Raw genomic sequence first — 22653 nt, 5'->3', positions numbered from 1 at the left:
CTGCTGAGCTGTTGATACTCTAAATGTAACATTAACTTGTCTTAATTGTAGCTCTGAATGCAGTGATGGGGAATGGTCTGCCTCTTTGCCCTCCTACTTTGCTACTACAGAAAAAGACCAGTCCTCCAGTGATGAGAGCTGGGAGACTCTTCCAGGCAGAGAAGAACATGAACCTGAAGTGCAGAGCAACAGTAGTGGCTTAGAAGAAGAGAATCCAGAATTCTGTTTCCAAGGAGGGTATGTTTTTTTTTTATTATTTCAGAATGTTTTGGTTTTGTTTTTTTTTTTTTTTTTCAGCAATGAATTATTTTTTTCTCCAAGTAGAAAGTTGTTATTAAGAGGATGTATGCCCAATTGTGTTTGTAGAGATGTAATATTATTTCAAATGAGATCAGCATTTACTAGTAATTGTCTCCCAATTGTATTAGAAACAATGCAGTATTGGTCTGTATTTAGACTAGGAAATAATCATGGTGAGTCATACAAATGACCTTTGGGTGACTGTTGATTTCTAATGGTAGATATCAGTACTGTAGTACAACTATAGAATTACTAAAATCATATAAGCCAAAAAAGAAAAGAAAAAGAGATGATTTGGTAGAATGGGTAAGTTCACCTAACTTAGCACGAGAGGATTTTATCTAGTTTTTGGCCACATTCATTGTCGTCTCTCCTTCTCTTTACCATCTTTCTACAACTTTTAGAAGCTGTCTTGTACAAATCTATTTCCACACTTTTGTACAATTCCTCTCTCCCTCTCATTTCTCTTCTTTTAATGATCACTGAATTTATCATTGTCTATTTTTCCTGCAATCATAGCAATGAACACACTAACCTGTACCCAATACTAAGCTTAGAAATGATGTGTTTATGAGAATTTAGATACAGTGCCCCTGTGAGTCAGTTTCTCAATTTATCTAGAGGCATTTTTATTAAACAGCAGCAGTCATGCCTTCCTTCCCAGGTTTATCCTATTCTCAGGTGCTCTCTGCTGTCCAGCACAAGCCTGTTCCATTATGCTTTTCCCCCTTAGTTAATATGTAATGTGTTTTCACAAATTTGTGAAAACATTGCATCTTAAAACATCTCACAAATTTCAGTCCAGGCACAAGATTGTTCCTATCTTTGCAACTGTAACCATAGTGATATGATTTAGAAATCAGATGTATTACTTGCCCAATGAAATAAACGTGAAACATTACTTGGTATGTATTTGGCCTTTGCACGTGTGTTGTTTTTTATTACCACTTTAAACCCTTGAAGATTTTGGTCTAAAATAAAGTTTAAGTTATGAAAACTTAAAGCCTTTGACCTCTCAAGATCCTTGGTATCTTCCTAAGGGAGCAGAAAAAAAATGCTAAGGTCAGCTTTACTAAGGTATTTCATGGATGGAGGAGGAAAAGTTTTATATCAAACAATAACCATGGCTCTGTTTAGAAATCAAGTTGTCATGAAGAGTAAACTCCTCTCATTTTTATAAGAAAGCAAAAGCTTTTGGTATCTGTCACATAACAGCAAGGTCTGTTAATAGTACACAATACATTTATTTCAGAAGTACAGCATATATAGAAAAAATATCTTCCCTTTAAAAGATGTAGGAAATAATGAATTTCTGGTTGGTCATTTTCTTTTTCTGCCAAGCTGTTGATACTTTAAGCACAACATAGACTTGTCATTTATGCCTGTATTTAGGCACTGATTTTGAATGCCTGTATATGGGCAGCTGACAGTACAACTCGGGTAGTTCTGCTAATAAACATTGTCTACTACAGGTAGCATAACTTCTCTAGCATAACTAGAAAAGAGGCATCAGAGGCAAGCAAGACAAAACAGTACTTAGCATGCTAGTACAAGCTCAACCTAGTTTTTATGTGCAACTTGTCATGCATCAGACTCCTCAGCCACTCAAGAAGCTGTGGTGGTATCCAGTAATCCACCAAAGGTGCACTCTCCATGGACTTTTGAGACCAATGGCTGCCAATGAAATAGGTAGTACTATCTGAATCTTTTAAAGAAAATAACATAATATTCTGAAACATGAATACATAACTTTGCTTTTCTGTTGACAGTCTAAGTGTAATTAAAAATATTCTAAGTCAGCAGTTCTCAAGCTGATTTATAGAGCTGCATATGTCACAGTGGTGAAACATATGTTATTAAAGTGAGAGAGAGTCCTAAAAAGTTTGTTGTGCATGGAGCAGTCTTCAAGCAGCATGATCTGACTTACTCCTTTTGGAGCTCCTTCAATGGCTGTCCAGTGTTGCACAAGAATTTGTCTGTAAACTTTTGCCTTTTCATGGGTAGTTAGTATAAATTCACCCATGATCAAATTTTCTTCCAAAAAATTGAAAGAGTAGCAAAAACATAAGAAGAAGGAACCAAACTGTAAGGCAATCTAGAAATTAGGAGTAGATGATAAAGACAGATTGGATAATAACAGATACTTGCTCTGCATTCAGAGAAAGGAAATAATATTGTACCAAATGTGGAATATAACTAAGAAATGATAAAACAACTTTTATAATAAAATGTTTTAATGTTCTTTAGCTTCTTTATGACTTTCTATTAACCAGAAAATTAAGGTAATGAATGGAAGGGTAGTCTGGGGATTTGGAATTGGCAAGGGGGACAAGGATTCTGCATGGTTCTATGGATTAAGAAAGGGTCTGCAATATAAGATGAAAATTCAGATACCTCTTGAATTATGGTAGAACTCACCTAGTTTCTCTAGTAGTCTTTATATGTCTTATGTTTTTGTCTAAAATCCATTAAAACCTAAATAAAAAGCTCCAGTAAAATATGAACTGCTGTTGTGTTCCTTGTAACTTAACATTCTACATCTTTGTCAAAACTCTGAGTCGTCCTACTATGGCATGGGCATTTCATTGAGTTGTACTGTATGTCACGGTGGGATGATCAATAAGTATTTAACACAACACTTGACAGGTCATTGACTATGTAATGCAAAAGGAAATGGATTTTTTTTTAATTACTTTTACCAGGGACACTTTTCTGGACTGTACATTTAGTTATCTAATTGAATAAAAGGCTATGTAGGTTCCTTTCTAGGGATTTTTTCTTTGTTTTCTTTTTCTTTTCTTTCTTTTCTTTTCTTACTATCATTCTAGCCACTCAGATTTCACTCTTGTGGTTTGTAGCATCAACAAACCTTATTGGAGTATAACCTTGTATTCCTCAGGGTATAGTATTTTCTCTGTTTGCTACATGAAATAGAAGAATTATTTGAACATACTTAATGTTTTTAGAATAGCTTTCTTTCCTGAAAAAAATTAGAGTTCTTTGTACTGCAGGAAATGGCTTGCAGCCAGCGAAGTGCAAGCACTCCAGTTAGTAAACTTGCCATCTGAAATTGCTTTACATCACATCAGTGTCTAAATTTGTCCTGTTGTTCAGTTGTGAGTGTTAAATACAACTACAAAAGACCCATTGTCTTATTAGAGTTGGTCTATTCAATACATCTTTTTCACACCAGATGAAGTATCAGAGCCATGGTAATGATCTGTTACAAACAACTGCTGAGATTTGTATGATTCATCTTCATGAAGCATTTGGACTTCTTCTAATTGGAAGAAAAATATAGCTAATGGCTTGTTTTCTCCACCTACACCATAAAAACAGTTGAAAAAGGAATTGCTTGTGACTTCAGTTTTTTGAGACTTACAAGTCATGTGATTCTATCCTGAGCACTACATTATCAAGAAGTCATGTTTCTTGCAGAGCAGCAGAAGTAAAAATCACATTTTCATATTTATAGTAGTTTTTTAATGGCAACTACCTTTGTTTATTCCCTGATCCTAAGCATAGAAAAGTCAGGGTCATCATGGGCTGCCACTTAAAAAGAAAGACAAACAAAGCATGGGATTGAAGGGCTCCTTTAACTTGGGGAAAAAAATTAGTTATTGCCACTAGCAGGGGAAGTCTATAGCCCTACTGCTCTCAACTCTGTGTGCAGGGCTGGAAAGAAGAGGAAAGAAGTAGAGTTACATGTATTCTAAACCCTGTACTCCTAGGGAAGGGGTAGGCAATGGCAACCCCTCCCTTAAAGATAATAAGCAGAGAGGAAAGAGGAAGCAGTTCCCTCCAGCAATTAGCAGGAGATCTCATCTCCTTTCCAAACACTTTCCTATGCACTAGTAAGTGTGCCAGAATGCTGCAAAAATGGAAGCAGAAAGGCAAACACGTAATAGTAAGCATAACCTTGTTTTTATTGCAGAGGTGGCTGCTGCGATTTTTCTTGCCATAGCGTAATCTGTTTGGAAGTACTATAGATGCTGAGGAGCGTTGTTGGTTTTGTTTACCTCCTTTCTTACCCCTGCTCCTGTTAGGCCTGGATTTAGTACCTCCATTCTATGGAAAGAGAAACAAGTTCCAGTGTACAGAGGACTAGTTAAAGTCAGTGTATCCCAAAGGCCAGGCATTCCCTATAAATGCTAGTGATGTTTCTCTTTCACGCTCTGCCTTTCCAGAAATGGTTGAAGGACCTGGCAAATGTTTATAAGTGAGTTTTCCTTCCTTTCTTTACGATTCAGAGTTGTTCTCACAGATTCTTCCCCGCTAGTTTGGGTTTCTCACGTTCTCTGAGCTCAGAATTTCTGGGCCCAATGAGGGATAAAAATGCATGTTTGGAGTACAGAGCAGTCTGTGGAGAATGTGAGTCCTTCTGGAAGTAAGATTCTAGACAACCAGTACAGATAATGATGGACTGTCCCAGGACCTTTTGTTTTATGTCACTAGGTAAGCTTAGAGCAGGGGTGGGCAATTATTTTGGGCGGAGGGCTGCTTACTGAGTTTTGGTAAGCCATCGAGGGCTGAGTTTTGGTAAGCCATCGAAGCATGGCAGGCAGCCAGGGGCAGATAAATATTTATTTTCTAAATTTTTTAGGGGCCCCAGAGGCCGGATAGAATGGCCTGGCAGGCCACATCCAGCCCACGGGCCACATTTTGCCCACCTCTGGCTTAGAGCATCACTTTTTAACTGGTTCATAAGACTTTCAGATATGTCTGTCTCGGTTCATGTGCCTTGCGTCCAAAGCAAAAGCAATGCCGTAAGCAGACACATCTCTTGAAATAAAGATGGGGACAAAGACTTCATCCTTAAGAAGTTATCCAGGACTGGGTATATCCCAGGATTGATCTGCTTTATCTGAATAATAATCATAAGATTGAAAGAGCTTTTTCATGCCTGTCTATTAACTCCCCTGATCCCCAGGGTGTTTTGCAAAGTTCAACATCATTTGGTCATCCTAATAATAATAGCTCTGGTGTACCTAAGGCAGTTCAGATTCTTTCACTTGCCTCAAGGACCCAGAGGTTTGGCAGTGGTCCCAAGCCTGCTGCCCCAGAGCAAAGGAAAGGTGCTTTACCCAGACCTGAACTCCTCACATCTTGGATGATGACTGGGTTTGAAGCATAGAGCTAGATTTTGTATTAAAAAAAAAAAAAAATCTAAAGGGTTACAACCAGCTAGAGTCCTTTTTTCTATACTTTTGTTTCTGTACAAAAGTACAAAATTTGGATGTGATTTTAAAATACTGATTTTTATTTTAATTTTTTTATTGCAAAACAAAAATTTTTTTCTTTAGAACCATCAGCATTTTTGCTAGGATTCCTATTCTATAGAATAGGGGTGCTCAATCCCTTGTCCACAGGCCAGCTCTGGCCCCAGGCATCATGTTTTCCAGCCCATGGGACACCCAGTGATTCTGAAAATTTGGTGGGGGGCAGATAGCATGGCCCTGTGCACCTGATCCCATTGTTTGGAGCCTGATCCTGTCTGAGATGCAGGACAGTGCAGGGCCCATTCCTGGCACAGGAGGTATGGCCCTATGTCATTCATTTGGCCCACGAGGCCAAGGGTACCACGGTTATAGAACAGTATTTACCTCCAACTTTCCCAGGAGAAATCTGAAATAAAAATAAAGAAGTTTCCCTCTCTACTTACGTTGTAGACACAATAGCAAATGGACTGAAACAGTTTAGTAATGTTATCAAGGCAGCTCAGTTGGCTTTTTCTACTCCATGTTAACAAGCCAAACTTTTGGTTCTTGTGTACTAAATGCTGCCACTTAGTGGGACAGTCCAAGGAGCATGCCCTCTGATCCAATTATCATATTTACCCAATTCTAAGATTGTTTTAAATTTAAGATGACCCCCCCCCCCCAAATAATTAGATTCTATACATGGAACATTTGTAAATGTGCTATACTTTTCCATGTACAGAATCTAACTATTGCAGGATCATCTTAAATGAATTGCCCTCATAGCTGCAATAGGGCAGGCATCAGCTGGGAGGGCAAATGATGGGAGGACAGGGGGTAGGGGAGTCAAGTGGCCTGACCCCTGCTCCTTGCGGCCTGCTGTGTCGGGGGCCAGAGCTACCATGTGCTTTGTGCCCCAGATCCAGCAGCATACCATGGGTCTGTGGCACCTGGGGGCCAACGCTTGCATTTGTGCCCCCCCAGGATGATCCAAGCAGGGTGCGGGGCCCCGCCTCCTGCCCCATGGCACTTCCGCGGGGGGATTAGCAGCATGACACACCGGCTGCGGGAGGAGGACAGTCAGAATTTCTGGCCGGAACAGCTAAAGAAAGCCACAACCTGCCAGGTGGGCAGGTGGGCCACACGCAAAACATGGGAGGTGTCGTGGACTCTCCAGCTGGTGCCTCCCCCCACACCCCCCCGGCCAGCACCTGGGGGCTATGGCCCCCTACCATCTCCCCCCTCCCCCATTGATATGCCACTACCCAGACCAGAGTGGGACTAGAGCCAGATCTACGGAGGATAAATGGGGGGGGATAGGTGACTGCATCTTGAATTTGAGTAAATGTGGTGACTTCACTACGCATAAGGAATGTGATAACAAATAGTAGTGAGATTGCAGGTCCTGCCAGAGCAGACTACAAATGGCCACACCAAGATGACAAATAGTGCAATAAAGTTAATGAATTTCTGTTTGTTTTTGGTGAACCAAATTCCATGATCACAGATATGATAGGGGCTTGACTTGGGTTATGCCCAGATCTATTGGCTTATAAGTTGGCAAACATCACTTGGTTCAGATTCCTGTGCAAAATTGCTTCTGAGGCCTGTGGACTTGCAGCCCCTAAGATTAATATGCTCCATTGCTTAAGTATGATTTGGTAATGATATTTTTTTAATAACTAAGCTTCTAATATTTATGTAAAGGGAACAGATTCCTTTGGAAGAAGGAGAGATTCCTTGGTTGCAGTACCATGAGGAAATTGAAAGTAGCAGTGATGAGGAAAATGACCCAGTTAGCCATTTTGTGCACCCAGGATTCTTCATGTTGGATGGGAACAATAATCTTGAAGATGACTCCAGCATGAGTGAAGACTTAGATGTGGAGTGGAGGTATGTAATAGGTTCTCTCTGCCGGACCTCATTACTTTAATTATTCTGTCACTTTATTCCCTTCCTGTATTTAGGAGGTCACACATTAATTACTGATTGAACACGCTGATAAAACTGTGAGTTAAAGCTCAACTTGCTGTATGTGCTGTTCTTCCAACAGATGGACATTATCTGGTTAAGTGGGCTATAATTGGAAATCATTATGATCTTCCTAATTATTACTGTAATGGTAAGAAAATTAAAAGTTCCATACTGGGTCTAGTGTCCTGTCGGATATTGACTAATAGTAGATGCTTTAGTGGGGAAGTATGTGAATGGGAGGAATGTGCAGAATACCATTGAGTCTCAAGGGAACATCTGGCCTCAACTGCAACTCAGCTTGAAGCAACTTTGATCCAGAGGATGGAAGGAAAGCGAGAAAGAAGGAAGAAGCCTGCTGTAGACTTGGACTCCAATTCAGACAACACACAGATCTGTGAAACTAGTAACAAGCTGTGTCATTTTTGAGTTGGGTTTAACAGCCACAAGTGGATTCACTGGTCACCTGGCTAGACCTCTGACATGTACATCATGATTTATATGCAAGTGGGGCATGTCTAGACCCCCCCCCCCCCATTATAACCTCTCTGCCATCAACTCCTTACAGTTTAGGAATGTCAGAGGATACATCCCTGATTGTTCCATTTAGTAAATCTCAGTGGACCTGCCCTCCAGGCATTTGGATTCATTTCTGGATTGTCAAGAATAAGAACATGATGAACACGTACATGCATTTGAGCTTGGTAAAGATTCAAGCTTACTTTAGTTACAAGTCTAAGTCCCTACAATTGAAAAATAGCATTTTAAGCCTTATTGTATTTCTCTTTACAGTGCTGCACATACAAATGACAGAAAATAATTTTGTACTTGGTTCTTTTCTAGTTTATCATACTGTTCCTTTGAAATATCAAAAAATGCCGAGGGGGAGATTTTTTTGCTCTATGCAACATTAGTAAGATTGATTGATAGAAAACGACCTACCATCTGCACTTTATAAAGGATGTTGAAAAAAATTGAAGAGGACGGGGAGGGAAAGCCATAAAAATGGTTTAAAAGATGGAGAAATGTTTTACAGGGAAAGACTTGATGCTTACACTGGCTAGATGAAAATATTGGTTACATTGTAGAGGTACCTCCTGTGAGGAGGAAATAATGGGTATTAATGACTTGTCATTTTGTTGCTAAATTAAACATAATAAGAACCAGTGGCTGGATATCAGTCAGGCAAATTCAAATTGGAAATAGGATATTAATATTCAGGGTGATCAAGCACTGGAGCAAACTAGTAGGGAATGGATTCTTATCTCTTGATGTCTTCAGATCAAGAGTGGATGCTTTCCTGGAAGCTACATGTTACCTCAGGGTGACCAACCTGTGGCACACATGCCACAAGTGACACAGGCAGCCGGTATGCATCATAAGGAAGATTGGGGGAGGGGGAAGGTAGCACAGTAGCAGATGGGGCAGGGAGCAAAAAACAGAGCAACAGATAAGGCAATGAGCACATAGCAGGGAGCAAAAAGGCAGAGCAGCAGATCAGACAGCAAAAGAAAATTGGAGGGGCACTTTGAGGGCACAGGGCTAATTTATGGCATGCCTGCTGAAAATGTTACTTTAGCTAAACTTAAGTAATTGGGATAACTGAGTGAAAATTTAGGGCAAGTATTTGTGGCACAATGCAGTACCATGTAGAGATACCCAAGACAGCTCAAATACTAGAAGCAGGAAAAGTAGATTAGTAAAGAGCTTCATCTGCATTAATTAGCCCTGCTCAGAGCTGGCTGAGAGCTGCAGTGTTCCCTATAAACCTTCCCTTCATGATGCATGATAGCTAATGGTTCTTCTCTGTTTAAATTCTGTGAATTTGCAATAGCTAACTTTACATCTGATGCAAAAAGGGGTTTTCTGTGTGTGTGACTTAAATTTTTAAAGATCTTCAAGGATCAATTGAGTGGGCTCTTCACACTTAAAGACTTGATATCGCACATGTTCAGTTGAGAGAGTGTTTGTTTTTTTTTTAAGATATTAGTTTAACATTTAAATTCAAAAATATTAATGAGAACATGTTTAAACAGCTTGCCATAAACATTTTTCTTCATTTAGTTGCTTGGTTTTGGGGTTTTTTTTCACTTTCTAAGCTACTGTGCCGGTTTCAGATTTTTTCAGGGCTAGACTGGACATGAATTAATATTCTTAAAAAAAGAGGGGATGGGGAGAGTAATACCTTATGTACTCAAATATAAGCTGGCTCAGAATATAAGATGACCCTCCCAATAATTGGATTTTATATGTGGAGAATTATAAATTTGTTATAATTTTCCAGGTATAGAAGCTAACTATTGGAGGTTTGCCTTGTATTTGTCCCCTTCCCACTGCTACAGCAGGGAAAACAAATCTGGGGGTGGGGGATCAGGTAGCCTCCTTGCCCTCTGCCTTCCCCCTGCAGCAACTCTCCCCCCCCCCCCCTTTACTGGCAGACCCTGCTATGTCTGAACACAATAAGTGAGGGGCAAATTTGAAAACACCAATCTTGAAATAAGCACACCTGTAGTAACTTGCATATATAGTATCCATAAGTGGCAGTCTGCTGATCTCGAGGCGCTGGCTGGCTACTTTTACGGGCAGAGCCCCAGGCTGGCAGTCATTTTCATGGGCTGAGTTTGGCAGGCCTCTCCCATGCCTCTGGCCAAAGGGGCTTGGTGGCTTCTCCCCTCACCACTGATTGGCTATGAAGGCTGTCAGTCATGTGGCTCCACCCCTCACCACTGATTGATGTAGAGGAGCAGGGCTGTATGATGGACAGCTGCCATAGCCAATCAGCAGTGAGGGACAGTGGCAGCAGCCATTTTGCCATAGGGCAGCCTCCCTTCCCTGTTTCTCTCTCCACAGCAGGCTGTGTGGCTATGCCACAGTGGCCATGAAGACTGCTGGCTCCCCAAAGGGAGCTAGCATTTTATTTTCGGTAAGCTTTTTCAGGGAACCTGTCAAAAGCACAGAGCCTGCGCTCTTTTGTGGAGCCACCCAAAATCAGTTTTTGCAAAAATTGTGCAATCACGATTTTCATAGGTCCCTGCCCATAGGCTTAGCTCATCCTGAATTGATTGATGCATTTTACTTATTTTGAAACTACTGCAAGTTTTAGCACAGTTACTCCACAAACACTTTTAAGCAGCACTTTGGCACTATCTTATATATAGTACAAACTATGGATGATGGTAGTCCAAAGACAAAAGGATCATGATCTACCATATAGGTTATTGGGTTGGGCTCCACCAGAGTCAACAGCATTTTCAAGCCATGGTTACCCCACAGCTCAGCACTACTCAGAATATGTGTACTCCACATACCCCTATCCTCCCCCTCAGAAAGATCCATGTGACTTACTCATGACTGGAACTAGGTGTTCTTATTATTTTGAGTCCTGGGATTCACAAAAATGTATATGCCAATGAAGCACAAGGCAACCTGGTTTGGCTCCACCTCAGGGAGGACAAGGCCACACACTAATCATATGTGACAGACTGAGAGAGGGGGTGATAGAAGGGTTGTGGGTAAACTGGGGTCCCATTGGGTGATGTTTGCCAGGTATTTAAGGCTGGTGAAGAAACAGGAATTGTTGGAAGGGGGGGGGTGGAAGGCACAGCTCAGCTGTGAGAGTGAAAAGGAAGTTGAAATGTACGCAGTATTAGTGGCTTACCATGATTTGGAAAAAAGAGTTGGTGCTGAGGGGACGGCTAAAAGGGCATTACCATATTTTTTTTATTCAGCTGTGCTGCACTAACCTATTGTTATGGTAGGTTCCCATCAGCATCTCTGCCTTTGTGGCTAATATCAACTGTAGCATTTTTGGCACCAAGGGGAATGTCAGTGTTGGCTATGGCTCTCCCGGTGCTGGCCTGGTTATTGCAGTACCTCCAGGTCTGCTACCAGTTCTCTTTGGAGGGAACACCTGCCCTCTTTTTTTAAGGGACATCCAAAAAATTAAAGGTTCCCATCAGAGTATGGGCTATATGTTTTGTAGTCATGCTCAGCATTGGCTACTTTTAATCAACTTCATAGCTGGTTTTCATTACTAAGCACGTGTTCCTTCTAGCAGCTGTTTAATGATAGAGTATTTAATGAGGTGTCCTTGTATGCAAATGTATGACAAGGGGCTTTTTCCCATGGTTATTGAGTGGGGGAAACCTTCTCTTGTTTTTGAGTAAATATAGCGTTATTTTATTTTTGTCTGGGATATTTTTTTCTTACTGTCTCCTTGCATAATAAATAAGATGTGCAAATTCCAGTATTGTCATCTTAGCAGGACCTGCTTAATTTTTTTTTTTTAAAGTCGTGGTTTATACTTATGGATATCTTTTTAGGGATGATAAAAACACAAAAAGCACATTGGGTACATGAGCAGTATAATAATAACTGCATCTCACAATGTCAGCATTTTATCACAGAAGTATTTTTGATTTTACAGAGGTGTAGAGGTGAAATTAATTTGTTTTGTCTTCCATAAAGCAAGACTGCTACAACTGATTTAGAAGGGTGTCCAATATACCCTTTTTTCCTTTGATAATGCATAACTTTAAAAAGACTTTTATATAAATATACATGCAGATTGTTTAGTCATCTGTATGTGGAGTCATGAATGGTAACATGTCAAACATACCATCTTTGTGTGCCTCACTGATTCTCTCATGTTATCTAGTTCACATATGCATTACCAAGTTTATGTTCAGGTTTTGCCTCCTTAGTACATGCCAGAGGAGTTGCAGCTTTTCATATGCCTTTTTAGAATTTTGGTCCTAGATTCTTGCTTCCCCTTGTACAGTTTAAGACTGCTGATTACCTTTGGATTAAGTATGAATACTGATAAAGAGAGGATTTAGCCACATCTTTTATTTGACATATTTCATCAAACTTTACAATCCAAACTGCTGTCTATGCTAAGTAGCTGTCAACACCAATGCACCACAGTGCTTTTCTACCTATATGCTTCTGGTACTTCTAATGCTTCAATACAGTAGTTGTTGTTCTGTCAAGTTGCTAAGTACACCTGGGAAGTGTGCCAACTTCCTGAAGATGCAGGAGTGTTTCATGTGCCTTCAATAGGTGGCAGGGCAATGTTTTGTCACTAGCAAAGTGCAGTGTTCTGCTGCTTTAAAGGGTCTTTGAGCATGTTTGTAGTATAGACTTAAGTCTTAAATTGTTAAAACAGTACTTAAAATAGAAGCTTTATTCCTTAATGTTACATATTTTTGTGTGTTTTCAGACTACTTGATGAATTTGGTGATGGCCTAGCAGTTGCTCAAGCCATTTCTTATGTGGATCCTCAGTTTCTCACATACATGGCACTGGAAGAGCGCTTAGCACAAGCCATGGAGGTACTGAAATACCGTAGTTGACTTCCTTGGAAATGAATAAAAACTGAACAGATTAAAAAATGAATTGTATCAAGTACATATGGTCATTATGAACTACATATTGTAACATCTTGAACTAAAAATGGCAGAAGTTTATTCACCAGGTCAGGTTCCTTTGAGTACTGATAGCCTTATCTTCTCACTTTTAATGACTCTCTATTTATTTCTCTCAGTATTCAAAACAATCATTGAAAGGTTTAACTAGATAACTGATGACAGGATAGCATCAATAACATTGCTAAATACGCTTTAAATGCCAAATCTTAATTCCTGGTGAAATAAGAACTAGAAAGAACACAATTTCACTTTCAAACTTCTGTTTGAGTTTGTAGGGCTAGCAGCTTGAAAAACCATCTGTACTTACCATACTTAGACCTGGAACTCGCTGTACAGCAATAGCCATGATGCCATTTCAGTGTTAATTTTACCAGAGTATATTTGATTTTTCATTTCTCTTAAAATAATTTTATTTCTCTCTCTCTCTCTCTCTCCCAGTGAACGAACAGAAATGGTAGTCATTGTGTAAATGCTATTCAGAATATTTCAGGAATATTGCTAGTTTCTTTTATATGTACAACTACTTACTATGGGATGTTCAGTAATGGCTGGATTCATACCTAAACTTTATTATTGCTAACTTCTAAATTGTAGGTACATTTTTTCTTCTTTTTACCGTTGATTTGACAGCAGTGCAGGAATATATTCTGCATTTCGTTTGCGTGGATCTGTTTACAGATGGGAACACTAAAATTTTATCTTTGCTTCGGTCAGCTACAGATGCATCATACAGACTGTAGCTCTAAACTTTTGGCATCCTGCATTCTTATGTCAAAACTGAAATACAGTAGTCAATCTCCAGTATGGTATTCTTGTTTGACAGTAAATCCTGAATTTTCAAGTTCCCCTACAGTTGGAATAAATGAAAAGGGAGAGTTAGTAGCAAGGGCCGTTTGTAGTTGTGTGCACCATATTTTTCTGAACCATGTTAACTGATTTGCATCTCACAGTTCAAATCAAATTTCATGTTGAATTAAGGGTTAATAGACAATCATTCACCATCAGCCCCTTAACAGACCCAATTCACAGCCTCTTTGTGTGGACTCATGTGCTTAGCATTTGCAGTTGGAAGTAATTAGGAGGCAATAATAAGCCTGTTTAAGCACTGCTACATTGTTGCAAACCTCCTGACAGATACCTAAAGTTCTATTCCAGAAGCTCTAATGGGTGCAGTTGACCTGAGTGTTGATAATGAGCATCTTAGCCAATGTGTTGTGCGGCAGGGAGGAAGGGCCAAGGTTGGCTGCTCACTTCACAGACTAGTAGCTGGTGTCAGAGGCAATGCGTGGTAGCCCCCCCACCCTTCCCCCCCAACCGAGTGGCCACTGCTGGCTTCTGTGGGCAGTCGCTGCCTTGCTGCTGATGTGGCTGCGAGAAGTCCCAGCCCGCCACCATAGTGTCCCCTCCAGTCGCAGGAGGTTCCAGTCGTTCATGATTGGTGTTCTTGTGCAGGGCTGGGGGCCTAGTCAGGAACTGATACTTAGTCACTGTGAGGTGGTGTTGGCATGTTTGATTTTGTAAAGGCGTTGCCTTGTGTCTGATAGTCTATGTTGCAAAAACCCAACTGACTTTCCCTTGTGGGGATTCATATTTGCAGTGCTTATCTGCTGAGTTCCTAAGGGCTGTTTTACCTAAAAGCAACATTGTATATACATGTTAATTAATACAGTTTAAATTGCTTAGTTTGGACTGCCCTAGTCTGCATTAATATTTAATCCTCATTCAATGAGGATTAGTAAATTCGGACTGGAACCAATTTTAATTCAGACTACAAACATCCACATGTGTATAGTGTCAATTGTAGTCCAGATTAAACCTAGAAAAACATCTGTAAACAGCCAAGGTGACTACACTTGTAGATGACAATTATTTAGGAAAGATGACAGTCATTTAGGAACGTCAGGACCTGGAGGAGTCTGAGGAACTGCAGAGAAAGCCAAACAAGGTTGATTTGTAATTCACCTATGTCAAATAAAATTCAGTACTGAATATATGCAAAGGAAATGTTGATAGGGGGAAACTTAAATTACTTCTACATATTACTAAATTAATTGCATCAACCAAAAAAAAAATCCTGGAAAAATAGACAACTCTGTGAATTGATCTGTTCAGTGTGCAGCTGCACTCAGAAAAAACAGCAAGATGTTTAGATGAATTATGAATGGAGCTGTCAATAATATAAAGATGTTTAGAATGATATTCTGTGAATCATGGCTTCATCTAGAATTGTGTGCGCTTTACTGGTTAACTCATCACAAAAAACAAATGGCTAACCTGGTAGGCTTCAGAAACGGAATGATCAAAGGAGTAGAAATATTCTCATGTGAGAGAACTACCTGCATTAGAAAGGAAACTAATAATAGGGACCATAAGAATAATATGTAGAGTAACAAATGACATAGAAAAGGTAGATTGGGAATTTCTGTTCTCCTTTGCCATAGCACAAATATAAAGGACAATCAATGAAATTAAAGGATGGCAAATTCAAATTAAGAAGTAAATTCATGTAATATATTTGTATGCTGTTGAACTTCATTGCTGCAAAAGATCATTGAAGCCAAGACATTAACAATATTCCAAAAAGAATTGAATATTCTTAGTGTCCATATAAATATCCAGGCTTATAATTAATGATGGGAAATATGTTTGAAAAAATATTAAGTTGTGTGCTTCAGGATTTAAGCCAGTCTCTCTTAAATTACTTGAGAGCTGGATGCAGCACCAAAGTATCCTACATCTGCCAACTGTGGGGTTCTTCGTCATCTTTTGAAGTATGTGCCAGTGGTCATTGGACAGGGTACTGAACTAGATGGATGTAATTCAGATTGGCAGTTCCTGTGTTGCTAGAGACATCAGTTCAAGATTACATTTTGCAAAATTAGAGCTAAATGGTGTAATGTATTGTTCTGAAGTAATCACCGGATTGAGTATCTAGTAGGTGATATAGCAAGTGCAAGAGTTGTTCCATTTGATTAAATTGACCTATTTATTGTAAAAATTATGGAGTTGTAATATTAAGGGCACTTGAAAAACCTGTCTAAAATGCATTTTCTCAATGTAATGATCATGGACCTCTTCGTTCTCTCTCATGACACTACCCATGCAAAAGAGGGGAATTGGAAGGTAGTCATCATTTTTCTTCAGATTGTTCCATTGCTCTTCAGAATCAGCAGTAATTTCTGTTCCCAGTTCTCCCACATAATCCATAGACAGTTAAGACAATTTCAGTGAAGGTCATACCACCACGTCTTCTCTATCCCCTTTACAGCACTACTCCACTTTGATGGTATTGCTTAGGCCTCTGGCAGACACAATTTCCATCAAGCAATAGGTAATATTGCTCAGTGGAAACTTGCTCCATGTGACCTGCTTCATGTTCACAGGGTAAGTTACCCAGAGGGAGAAAAAGTGCCCTAGGAACTTGTTGTGCCAGCACTAATCAGCAAGGGGAGCTGGAGAGGGGCTGTCATTCCTCTCCCCATCCCCCAGTATAATTTATTGCTCCATTAAGATATTAAACATGCTTTAAATGTAAATTGGTTAGGGGCATTAATTAGACATATGTAGGCAGGTCTAACTGCCCTGGTAAGAGGCATGTCTCCTTCGTGCATGAGGCTGCAAATAGCTAATGCTTAACTTTCCACCAGTTTGTGTGATATATGGGAAAAGTACATGTCATCAGTGTCTTCAGTCATGATTTTCATTTTACCAGAGGGATCAGGACTGCATAGACAACTACCCAACTAATTTGCATAAGAACATGAGAGTTGGTATGAAGAGGGCAAATCCTTTTTGTTAATAATTGCCAAAGTATTTGGGGGGGTAGGGGGGGTTGTTTGTATCCATATGTTAATACCTGATCAGACTCGCGTCTTAAGGCCACCTGAAGTTTTTTCTTTATCATTTAGTGTACGGCATGTTTTAGCTTTTTCTGTCAGAAGAAATAACTGTACCAGCCACCACCTTTAAAAAGAAGTCCAGAGTGGCTATATGCATGGTTGACTAAGAAAGCTGTTATAATTATGGTAGTATCAATGGGAGCTGTGGGCTATTCAATCCATTTAATAGCGGGAAGGATGACTGTAACCAAGTTCTTATTCCTTCTCGGTTTAGATATTGGACTGGACAGGAAGCCAATATCCTTAGATTGTACTGGTGCTTGAAATAAGTTGTCCAAAATTACGTGGCAGACAGGGCAGCCTGATGGAGCTGATTTTTCAGCAGACCATAAATGCCAAATAGGTTGTTTCAAAGAATGGCTTGCATGGCTTTGTGCCACCTATGGTGTTTATGATATATCTGGTTCATGTATCTCTTCACTCTACTTTCTGGAATACACCATCCTGTGAGAGAGTGCCATTCTCATTTATGAATACCATTTATTTAGTTTATAAACAGAGATTCCTACTCACCACCCACCACCAAAAAAAAGAAATCTTAAAAGGAACTTTAAGGAAACTTTGGTAGGTACACACCAAAACTATGGAAGTCAGAATGCTGGGTAATTAAAATTAGATACTGGTATCTTGAAGACCAACCCAGAAATGTTGATGAGTCTTCAGATCCAGGTAGGAAACAGTGAAAAGAAGGGACATGTGACAGGGCTTGCTTCCCTATGTTGGGCAGCCTGAGCATGTGCTGAGGCATGCTCCATCCCCACGTTGTCATCTGAGAAGGCAGCTGGTGGAAGGAAGGGAAAGCTGTAGTAACTCGCTGACCTTCCCTCTAGGTGGCCTGCAGCACCTGGAAGATTGTCCCTCAGGGTCCAAAAGGGAAAGCTGGAGGTGGCAGACTGTCACAAAGGCACAATTTAATATTTTTTTGAGGGGTATCTTACATGCCATTGCATCTTGTAAACTGGAAAATATGCTGTTAGTAATATCTTGAAGTCTGAGTCTATGCCTTTCGTAAAAAGGAAAAAAAAAAGAGTTAGTAGTTCTTTGCTTTGCTGCAAATGCTGGTACATTGTTTTTGAGGTTTGGGGTTTGTTTTTTTTTCTGAAACCATTACTCCATTTTCCAGTTTTGTGTCATTTATCAGGGTGAACAGGCCTTAAAACAGAATTTTTATAGGGCATGGGAACTCAGCAGTTTGAAATTTGGATGGCATTCTGTCTGTTGTGCTTTCTTTAGACAGTGTTCTCTTTTGTTACCTAGATGGCTCTAACTGTTGACAAATGAATGACCTTATTCCAGTGAACAGTCGGTCCATAATCCTTTACTAATTTTATTCATTTCGGAAGTCAACCTTGCATATCTAATATTTTCCTACTAGGCTGGAAGGGAAATAGGTTTCACACCATAAAAGGAAGGAAACTTTTTCACATAATTAGCCTCAATAAAGACACGTAGATTTATTATAATAGTGGTATCAAAATCTTGTTAGCCAAAAAACCAAGACAACAGTCCTAGCATTCTGATTAATTGCTGAGTCTAATTTAAACAAGGATTTTGATTCCCACTATAGACTTGCACCCTTACATTAATGTGTATGTAGTCCTGAACAGCTACTCCATTTTCTTCATTCTTCTTTCATTTTTTAGAATTGGCTGACTCTGGAGAGTGGGTAACAAAAAATCAAATTCCTATTGAAACCAAAAACCAAATTAAAAGTAATAGACCTATGCTACCTCTGGCTGCATCGCAAATAACAACAGATTTGAATAAAATGCATGCAAACAAATGTAATCTCCTTCAGAAGGCCTTCAAAAGGCTTGGAAGGCATACCACAGCTAGTTAGGTGGATGAAGGGAATGCAGTGGACTATAGACTGAAGTCCAGTGTATCTGGACTTCAGCAAGGCTCATGATAAAGTACCACCTAACCTTCTCATAAATAAATTGGAGAAATATGGGCTAGACGGAACTACTGCAAGGTGGCTAGGCAAGCAGCTCAGCAGCTGCAAGCAAAGGGTAATTATAAATGGATTGATGTCAGAATGTTGGGATGTTTCATTGGAGTCCTGAAGAGGTCTGTCCTGGACCTGGTGCTGTTCAATGTGCTTATTAATGATTTGGAAGTTGGAATAGATATTTTAAGCAAATACGTACATGATGCATAGCTTAGAGCAGGAGTGGGCAAAATGTGGCCCGCCAGGCCATTTCTATCTGGCCCACGGGGCCCCTAAAAAATTTAGAAAATTAATATTTATCTGCCCCTGGCTGCCTATCATGAGGCCCTTGATGGCTTGCCAAAACTCAGTAAGCAGCCCTTTGCACAAAATAATTGCCCACCCCTGATTTAGAAGGATTGCAAACACATTGGAGGACAGGAGTACCATTCAGAAAGCTCTTTGGAGATTGGAAAGCTGGGCTGGAGCTAACAAGATGAAATTCAGTGCTGATATACGCAGGGTGTTACACCTTGGGAAGAATAATCAAAAACACGTATAAAATAGGTGACAACTGGCTGGATGACAACACTGCAGAGAAGGATCGAGGAGGAGCCTTGATGCATCATAGGCTCAATATGAATCTGCTATGTTGATTCAGGTTCACAAAAAGTGAATGAGGTTCTGAGCTGCATCAATAGGAGCATTAAGTGCAAGACACAGGAGATGATAGTGACTCTTTCCTCATCACTCGTTAGGTATCATCTACAGTAGTGCATGCAGTTTGGGACTCTCCAATTTTAAAAGATTTTTAATGACCTTAGAGGAATCAAGATCTTAGTTCTAAGTATCATCCAACACTTTGCTCTTGTAAGACTACAGGGCATTTCCTGTCTATGCTATATACTGGTTTAGTGGAGGAGTTGGAGAGGGTCTAGAAGCAGGCAGACGACAAAAATGACAAGGCCCACAGGTTGAGAAGTGCTGATCTAGTCCAACCCCCAGCTCAAAGCAGGAACCATCCTCAGCTAGATCATTCCAGCCAGGGCTTTGTCAAGCCGGGCCTTAACAACCTCCAAGGATGGAAATTCTACCATGTCTCTAGGTAACCTGTTCCAGTGCTTCACCACCCTCCTAGTGAGAGAGGTTTTCCTCATATCCAACCTTACTGCAACTTGAGAACATTGCTCCTTGTCCTGTCACCACTGAGAACAGTCTAGCTCCATCCTCTTTGGACCCACCTTTCAGGTAGTTGAAGGCTGCTATTAAATCCCCTCTCAGTCTTCTCTTCTGCAAACTAAATAAACCCAGTTCCTTCAGCTTCTTCTCAGAAGTCATGTGTCCTGGCCGTCAAACCATTTTCATTGCTCTCTAACGGACTCTCTCCAACTTGTCCACATCCTTTCTATAGTGGGGGGCCCAAAATTGGACGCAGTACTCCAGGTATAGAGCAGAATAGAGCAGAATATGTACTTCCTTCGATCTTCTGGCAATGCTCCTACTGATGCAGCCTAGTATGTTACTAGCCTTCTTGGTAATAAGGGCACGCTGCTTACTCATATCCATCTTATTGTCCACTGTAACCCCCAGCTCCTTTTCTGCAGAGCTGCTGTTTAGCCAGTCAGCACCCAGCCTGTAGTGGTTTATGGAATTCTTCTATCCTAAGCGCAGGACTTTGAACTTGTCCTTGTTGAACCTCATAAGGTTCCTTTAGCCCAATCCTCCAATTTGTCTAGGTCACTCTGAATCCTAGCTCTACCCTTCAGTGTATCTACTACTCCTCCCAGCTTGGTGTCACCCGTGAATTTGCTGAGGGAACAATCCATCCCATCTTCCAAATCGTTAATGAAGATATTGAACAAAACCGACCCCTGGGGCACTTTACTTGATACCAGTTGCCAACTAGACAGTTGAAGCATTGATTACTACCCATTGAGCCTGACAATCCAGCCAGCTATCTATTCACCTTACAGTCCATTCATCCAACCCATACTTCCTCAGCTTGCTTGCAAGAATGCTGTAGGAAATAGTATCAAAAGCCTTGCTAAAGGCAGTAGTATATTACATCCACTGCTGGCCCCACATCCACAGAGCCATTCATCTCATCACAGAAGGCAGTCAGGTTGGTCAGGCATGACTTGCCCTTGGTGAACCCATGCTGACTATTAAAGCAATCATATGATTGGCAGCTGGAGAATTTTATGCCCTTTCTCCAAAATGGTGCAGCCTGCCATGCCAGAGGTGTGCGGCAGGTAGTGTGATTTTTGTGGACCACACATAAAGTTCCCTAAATCCCATTCGTACAACTGCCAGCATATCGAGTACCTGGCTTCAAGAGCCTGCAGAGCTCCCCCACACCAGCAGGTTTCCTGCCTTGTCTTGCAGCCTGCACAGGAGCCAGAGATGACTCAAGCAGGGTGCAGGGCCCCACCCCCGGATGCAAGGAAGCTGGTGGTAGATTTGGCGGTGGGAGGGAAGCGGGGTGGCGAGCAGCCAGATGCACCGGATTCAGAGGTGGGGAGGTGCTGAGCGGCCAGACGTGAAGCTGGTGGCAGCGTGGAGTCGCCGTGCTGCTCCGCCTGGCTCTGCAGGGCCTGGGGTGGTCACCCCAATTCATCCTGCCCCCCTCCCCTCCTCCCAGGGATGGCCCTGATAGGAGCTGATGGGCAAGGCAATTTGAAGCAGGGTAAAAAGCTGCCGTGTGAGTGGCTTCCCCCTCTTCCCCACTGCTCCCCAGCTGCACTCACTGTGCATGTGAAATGGCAGCTGAGGGTTCTGCAGGCTGTTCCCATGGGTGCCTAGCCATGCAGCAGGGCTTCTAGGTGCATGCCCATTCTAAAGATGTGGGTTACTGTGAGCCTGACACTAGGGAGAAGCTGTGTGATGTTGGACTCGTGGTGCCTGGAGAACTTTTTAAAAAGTAGGTATGTACCTGTGGCCTTCAGCCGCATTCCACTTTTTAATGGTGCGGAGGACTAAGTTCAACATCAGACAGCCTCTTCTTCCTGTTGGACTTACGGTTTTTCACACCTTTTAAAAAGTGGACGTGCAGCAGGTGCCATGAGCTGACACTGGTAAGAGACTGTCTGATGTTGGGCTCACCGTGCCACCTGATCTGCAGCTGTCCCCCTGATCAGACAGGGGACAGCTATGCCCCAGGCCCTGACCCCATGTCTAGTCCCAGTACACAGCTAAGCATCGGGATTGATCATGAACATCCATGCCACGCATTCAATTTTAAGGCATGATGTAAAGTAGATGCATATAATGTCCAATATCTTTGTGGTTTGTTTACTATATTATCACACCATAAATTGTATGTAGAATGTTACAACTTATGGCATGATTAAAACATTTACTGCACCATAAATCTAATGTTGCCAGGGCCCCTAATCTTTTTCTGCCCTTTAGGATTATCTAGGATACTGCCTTCCAACAGTCTGATTTAGCAAGAGTTAGAAGCTATGTTCTGTGTTCTCTTAAAACTGGGTTCTGCTAGATGGATTTCTTACAAAAATTGCGAGTGCAAGCTACCTGAACCAGAACAAAGTGTAGCCCCATTTCATCCTGGCAAAATACACAATGCTAGAAATATGTTCCAAGAACTGCTTTTAAAGGAAGCTTCAACTAAAACTTCATCTTGTTTTTTTGCCGTTGTAGATGTAGCCTTAAAATCACTTAACATGCAACTAGATAAACTAAAATGACTGCCAAGCAAGACAAAAAAAAAAATCACTGGGTTAGAGAATGACTTAAATGTCTCAAAACACAGGCATTATGTAAAAAGTCTTTTCCTCTTTAGTGCCATGGTTACAATGCTTACTCAGACGTCCCAGCTCTGCATTTTTTCTGGGGGGAGGAAGCAAGGGAAAGACTTTTGGCCTGGTCTGTTCTGGGATGCCTACAGTTAAGAATTTGACACTCCC

The 22653-nt window shown here is 40.9% G+C and overlaps 1 protein-coding gene across 9 annotated transcripts in view; it reads left to right on the top strand.

The window, feature by feature from the left end:
• PJA2 (praja ring finger ubiquitin ligase 2) overlaps window positions 1-22653 on the top strand; it is a 255895-nt gene that overhangs the window by 52817 nt on the left and 180425 nt on the right. For 8 of the 9 annotated variants that reach the window (XM_025203523.1, XM_025203524.1, XM_025203522.1 and 5 more), the window contains 3 exons: window positions 52-237; window positions 7206-7391; window positions 12691-12802. In XM_025203523.1, the coding sequence (XP_025059308.1) occupies window positions 52-237; window positions 7206-7391; window positions 12691-12802 (484 nt within the window). The remainder of the gene's footprint in view (window positions 1-51; window positions 238-7205; window positions 7392-12690; window positions 12803-22653) is intronic. The other variant, XM_025203527.1, reaches the window with a different exon arrangement.

Source organism: Alligator sinensis, unplaced genomic scaffold (assembly GCF_000455745.1).
Source record: "Alligator sinensis unplaced genomic scaffold, ASM45574v1 scaffold30_1, whole genome shotgun sequence".
NCBI classification, from domain to species: domain Eukaryota; kingdom Metazoa; phylum Chordata; order Crocodylia; family Alligatoridae; genus Alligator; species Alligator sinensis.
This window is presented reverse-complemented; position numbering and strand designations above follow the sequence as displayed.